Source organism: Brassica oleracea, chromosome C1 (assembly GCF_000695525.1).
Source record: "Brassica oleracea var. oleracea cultivar TO1000 chromosome C1, BOL, whole genome shotgun sequence".
NCBI lineage: Eukaryota > Viridiplantae > Streptophyta > Magnoliopsida > Brassicales > Brassicaceae > Brassica > Brassica oleracea.
In genome coordinates, this window is record NC_027748.1 from 12,493,694 (window position 1) to 12,500,344 (window position 6,651).

The following is a 6,651-nucleotide window of genomic DNA, read 5'->3' on the forward strand; positions in this document are numbered from 1 at the left end:
GATAATATAGTATATATTTTAGAAATATTAGAGACTTTTTATTTTTTTAGTTAGATTCTTAATTACATTTTATTTTTTAGTCATTTGGAATCCACTAAACTTCAGTAGTTAATAACCCTTAAAACTATTTGCTATAAACATATTGCCATAAAAAAGGCATAGAAATAATAAGTAGATGATTGGTTGGAGCATAACGGTGGAAATTTTACCTAACAATATATTCTTACAATTTATTAAAAAATGTTATAGAAAATAGGGTTTATACAGTTATTTTTGTAGTTTTAAAACCAAAATAAAGTATGAGTTAATTTTATGATTTGTAAGTATAAATTGAAACTATAAACACTTGTTACAAACCAACTAATCACCCCTAAGATTACTTGAAAATGTTATAATCTAAGAATTCATCATACAATCACCAAAATAAGAAAAAAAAGGTGCTAAAATGCTTATATGGGTTACAACAAATCACAATTTCCTTGACTGGTCACATATGTCTAGTTTCAATACAAAGACCAAACCAACCTACATGAGAGAAATAAGCCTAAAAACTCTTTCTCTATGTCAAGTCAACGTAACAATGCCTTGGTTCCGTAGGGATCTTACAAGGCACCATATTTTTTTTTTTAACACAAACTTTCATTAATTATAACAAACGAAGAGTTAGGTGAGAGGCATAAAAGCTTTAACCATACAAAGAGCCTCTTTGGCAAGAGCATCAGCAACTACATTTTGGTTTCTAGGAATCCAAAAGAAAGAGACAGAAAAAGTTGGAGAACAACACAGGTTGGCTATGTCTGCAAGTACCCCATGGAGCTCCGATATGGGTTCCTGTTGGTGTATAGCTTTGATTAGCTGAGCAGAGTCAGATTCCAGTCGGCAGATAGGAAGATCGAGGGAGCGACAGGTTAATAGTGCTTCTCTAATGGCCAGACCTTCCGCCATTAAAGGGGAAGCAACATGCCGCATCACTTTCTTCTCTTGTTTCAGGGTCGTAGATGATTGCACTGTCCATCCAAGTCCCGCTATCTTATCTTCCTTTCGCCATGCGGCATCAGTGCGAATCATACTGTCGGCCCAGATAAAATGTTGCTCGCAGGTGCAGCAGCCGTATGTGTAGAAGAACCCTTCTCATTAACTTGTGTTTGTTCCCATTCTCTTGCTGCTTTGATTGCAAGTGTGAGAGCTTCTGTAGGTGTATTTGAGCTCCCGTTGAAGATGAATCTGTTGCGTTCCTTCCATATAGTCCAGAGGATCCATGGGAAGATAGGGATGGATACTAGGCCAGTTGGTGGGAGGCAAGGCTTTGCGCATAGAGCTGTCCATCTCTCTTCTAAATCTACTATTCCTGTAGGATCAAACCCTGTGACAAAAGGGGCGGCTAGTCATACCTGTTGAGCAAAAGGGCAATGAAAGAGTAGATGAATAATAGATTCAGAAGCTCCACAGCGTTTACATCGGGGGTCAACATCAATATGTCTCTCGACGAGACGTTCTCCTACAGGCAAAGCTCTTTTGAGGATTTTCCAAACGAAAGCTTTAACCTTAGGTGCTACTTTTAAGTTCCACACATTCTTGTGCCAGCGGGTTTGAATTGTGGAGATTGGTTCCCCTGTATTTTCCTCAAGTGCGGTCGCAAAGTAATAGCCAGACTTGGTGGAGTAGCTTCCTGTTTTTGTTCCCAGCCATACTAACTTGTCAGCAGCATTAGAGACACTTGGTTTTAGGGACAGTATATCGTCCTCATACTGAGGGAGGATCAATCTTATTTTTTTGATGTTCCACTCGCCATCTAAGCTTAAGCGTAAGTCCGCAACTGTGAGATTCACGATGGCTTCCGGTGCTGGTCCTTAAGGGCACTTCTGGGTGGAGAGATCGAGCAAGGGATCATACCAGATGTTGATGTCCTTTCCGTTTCCCACCATCCAGCCTAAGTTCTTCACCAGCAAAGCTCGCCCAACTAAGACGCTTCTCCACCCATGCGACGCCGCAGAGCTTATTTCACAGCTAAGTATATCTCCATTCGAATAATACTTACCCTTCAGCATTCTACCCAGTAGAGAGTCAGGCTTTTTGAACAATCTCCAGCTCAGCTTTGCAAGGGCGGCTTCGTTGTATCTTTGGAAGTCTCGGAAGCCAAGGCCTCCAAGAGCCTTTGGCTTGGTTAGATCTGACCAGGCGATCCATGCCATTTTCCTTTTTCCCAAACTGTCGTCCCACCAGAAGCGAGTGACGGCTGATTGGATTCGTTTAATCAACGAGACCGGAAGCTGGAAACAGGTCATAGCATGGGAGGGTATAGGAGACAACACACTTTGGAGCAAAACTATCTTCCCTGCCGTAGAAAGATATCTGGTGGACCATGAGCTCGCTTTTTATTTGATTCTATCGACGATGGATGAGAATATGTCTCGTTTCCTTCGGCCGAAGTGTTCCGGGAGACCTAAGTACTTCTCGACCCCTCCTCCTGTTGGATACTCAGTGTATCTTTTACACAACTCTTAAGCTCAGGTAGTGTTCTTCGGGAGAATGTTATGGATGATTTATCCACGTTTATGGCTTGTCCCGAAGCCTCGCCATACATCTCCATAATCTTCTTGAGGGCTGTCGCTGACTCCTTAGAAGCTCGGACAAAGAACATTGTGTCGTCCGCAAACAAGAGGTGGTTGATCCGGGGACATCCCCGTGCAACCCGGATTCCCTTTAAGCTCCCTTCTTCCTGTTTTCTGTTACAAAGACCCGAAAGTACCTCACTGCACATGATGAAAATGTACGGAGAGAGAGGGTCTCCTTGGCGGATTCCTCTACTCGGTAAAACCTTTCCTCTAGGCGAGCCGTTAATGAGAAAGGAGTATGTAACAGTCGAGATGCATTGCGAAATTAGCTCAATCCAACGGGGATGAAAGCCAAGTTGCTGCAGCACAAGGGAGATGAAATCCCATTCAAGTCTATCACAAGCCTTGCTCATGTCGGTTTTGACCGCCATCGAGCATCGCTTCTCCGCCTTTGTTGTCTTTAAATAGTGAAGGACTTTGTGGGTTATAAGAACATTATCGGAGATCGCTCGGTCGGGAACAAAGGCTGATTGGTTCTCGGATATGATGGCATCGAGGAGAGGTTGCAGCCGCCTCGTGAGGATCTTCGAGAAGATCTTGTAATAGACATTACACAATGCTATGGGCCTGTAGTCGGCAACACGCTGAGGGCTCTTGATTTTCGGGATGAGACGGATATGGGTGTCGTTAATGCCTGCTGGAAGTCTATCCATCACAAAGCAGCTTTGTACCTCTGCAACAATGTCTGCTCCGATGTCCGGCCAGTGAGTTTGATAGAATCCCGCTGGTAATAGGTTTTTTGCCTATTGCAAATGTTGTAGTATAGTGGGGTGAATGTCGAACCAGTCCTAGTGATGTGAATCAGTGAGAATACAAGTCATTTCTTAAGCTAAGCAGATTCAATAGTGGTGAGTGTGTGACAAGTAGCAATAGCAAACAGAGCAATACAACAAGGTTTTAATCAATTTAGACAAGTGAATCCATGGGTATTGGGAATTGACTTCAAGTAACTAAGATCCAATCTAGGTGACAAGCTTTCAATCAAAGTAATCTCTTAAGTCTAAACACAATTTTAGACAAGTCCTATGTCTAGGTAAATGTCCATTTGCTTAGAAATCATTAAACATCAAATGTCTTTGGCTTAATTCAATCAAGCAATCTTTAAGTTCAAGTTTAATAACTATCTAGCAATTTTAACATCAAGTGTCCTTGGCTAATCTCACTAGAGCTTAGTTGAGTTGATTCAAACACTTCATCTAATCATGTCTGATGAGAAGTGTTTAGAAATCAGGTTTAGAGTGATCAAGACTAAACAAGCATTAAAAATACTCAACAAGCAAGTTCATACAAGGATCTAATACAATAACACCATAGATCTTCACTAAGTTACTCTAATCTCCCTAACCCATGAATTCTTAAGGAAACTACTCACTAATCTCCATGAAAACACTTAATCTCATAATAGATTGAAGCATATTCAAGTAGATACAACAGAGAATAAAGATAAACAAGGATTAAACAAGCAAAACCAAATTAAAACTCAAGAATAGATGATGAACAATGAAGAACAGCTCAAGAACAAATGTTTTCTCTCAAACTCTCAAAATACAAAATATGAAACTATAAAACTTTCACTCTCTACTCTTTGTTGTATTGTACTCTGTGTATTGTGTGTCTTCCTCCTTCCCCTTGCAGTCTCTTTTATAGCCTAAGTAAAGGAGGATGACAACACATCCATCATGTGAAAGCATAAAGCATAAAACACACTCATAAAAGTTAATCTCCACTTTCTTCCATTATAGAACACCTTTTGCCCCTTCATATGGCCAAAACAGTCTTGCCTCTTCAGAAAAGGTAGAGAAAGTTAGGCCAAAAGAGCCACCAAACTCATGATAGACAACCCATCCCCCATGTTGCAAGCTTTAAAGAGATAAAACTCACTCATTAAAGTTTTCTCCACTTTCTCCATGTTGCACACACCTTTAGAATACCAAAAATAAGAAGAATAATGAATAGTAATGAGTTTTATAGGTTTTAAGTGAATAAAAATGAGTCTAAAGGCTTAAAATTCGAAGGCTATTGTTGATGTTGCTAGGGTGGCCGCTAGGAATGTCATACTGATATGTGTGTAGTATTTTGATCATAAATCCCTCAATACAGCTCCAAACGACTTGAAACCACCTCCATTGTAAAGCTAACTCAATTTACCATGTCTTCCCAAAAGACAAGTTTCAAAAGATATCTTTAAGACCTTCATCCATGCTTGTCTTTCACACGTTCGGTTCAAGACTCCTCGAAAGCTCCTTTTGTGCTCTAATCACCTCCAAAACTCCAAACAATTCATCCAACACCTACAAGATGCAAATGTACATGCAATAGACTCTAAATGCAAATAAACGTAAGGTTAATGCATGAATATATATGAAATAACAAAGCTAAAACTATGCAAAATCACAACACATCAGCAGTCTGGGAAGACCTCTGCAGACAACGATATCATGATGGTCTCAAAAGAATGCAGCACAGTCCTTCAAAACAGAACAGTCAGGAAATTGGAAGATCTTGGAAAATTTGTCCTCTCGGTTTAGGTTCCAGTGTGAATCTCATGCCCTACTCAGTTGCAAAACGCATGGGACTAACCAATTTCCAGCCAACCAGGATTTCATTGGTGTTCGCAGACAGAGCAGTCAAGTTGCCAGTAGGCGTTCTCGAAGACCTCCAAGTTCAAATTGGCAACACCACTGTTCCGGCGGATTTCATGGTTCCGGAGCTCGAAGATGAACCGAAAGACCCTCTCATTCTAGGCCGACCTTTCCTATGCACAGCTGGTGCAATCATTGATGTCCGCAATGGGAGGATCGATCTCCAACTGGGGGATATTGTGATGAAGTTTGAGATGGACGAGCTGCTCAAACGACCTATGTTGGATGGTCAGAACTTCACGATTGACGACGAGAACGCCGCCTTGACCCCTCAACAAGGGATGATTGAAGAAATCCTAGCGGATGGCCCTTTGGAAGTGGCTCTGACACGAGCAGAGTCTAAGCAGAACACATGCAACGTTGATGCTGATGGGTAAGAGAAGATATTTGGTTCGAGTAAAAGCATTGAGAAGATGGTCGCTTTCCTGAGTCTGGGGGAGACGAGCAATCAGGTTCCACAAGAAGGAGCAACTGCTCCTAAACTAGGGAACGAACCGGCCAGCCTGCTCGACGATCCATGGAGCAAACTCGAGGCTCCAAATATCGAATTAAAGTCGCTCCCAGCAGGACTTAGGTATGCATTTCTTGGACCTAATTCCACATATCATGTCATTGTGAAATCTGAACATAATAATATGGAAACTTCTAAACTCTTGTGTGAATTGAGAAAATACCGTAAGACAATAAGGTATTCATTAGAAGAAATTCCTGGTATTTCACCTGATTTGTGCATGCATAGAATACATCTAGAAGATGAATCGATGACTTATGTAGAACATCAGAGGCGGTTAAACCCAAATCTAAAAGATGTTGTTAACAAAGAGATAATGAAACTTCTAGAAGCTGGTGTAATCTATGTGATTTCTGATAGCAAGTGGGTTAGTCATGTTCATGTAGTTCCTAAGAAAGGGGGGATCACTGTGGTTGCTAATGAAAGGAATGAATTGATACATACTAGGACAGTAACCGGTCACCGTATGTGCATTGATTTTCGAAAATTAAATACGGCTACACAAAAGGATCACTTCCCACTCCCATTCACTGATCAAATGCTTGAGAGATTGGCTAACCACCCATATTACTGCTTTTTAGATGGTTATTCAGGTTTCTTTCAGATTCCCATTCACCCAGACGATCAGGAGAAGAAGACTTTCACGTGTCCCTACGTACAGGAGAATGCCGTTTGGGCTGTGCAATGCTCCTGCGACATTCCAGCGTTGCATGATGTCTATTTTCACTAACCTAGTTGAGGACATATTGGAAGTTTTCATGGATGACTTTAGCGTCTATGAGAACTCCTTTTCTGTCTGTTTGTCAAACTTGTGCAGGGTCCTTCAGCGGTGTGAAGAAAATCATCTCGTGTTGAATTGGGAGAAGTGTCACTTCATGGTGCG

At 41.3% G+C, this 6,651-nt stretch overlaps 1 protein-coding gene across 1 annotated transcript; it reads right to left on the bottom strand.

Annotated features, from left to right (window-relative positions):
* Positions 1 to 1,054: 1,054 nt before the first annotated feature.
* On the bottom strand, positions 1,055 to 2,192 carry LOC106331828. Its single transcript, XM_013770249.1, has 3 exons — positions 2,039 to 2,192; positions 1,457 to 1,849; positions 1,055 to 1,363 (listed from the first exon to the last, which is right to left on the bottom strand). Exons 1-3 carry the CDS (start codon positions 2,190 to 2,192, stop codon positions 1,065 to 1,067), a joined length of 846 nt encoding a protein of 281 aa, XP_013625703.1. The 3' UTR covers positions 1,055 to 1,064.
* Between the last annotated feature and the right edge of the window lie 4,459 nt (positions 2,193 to 6,651).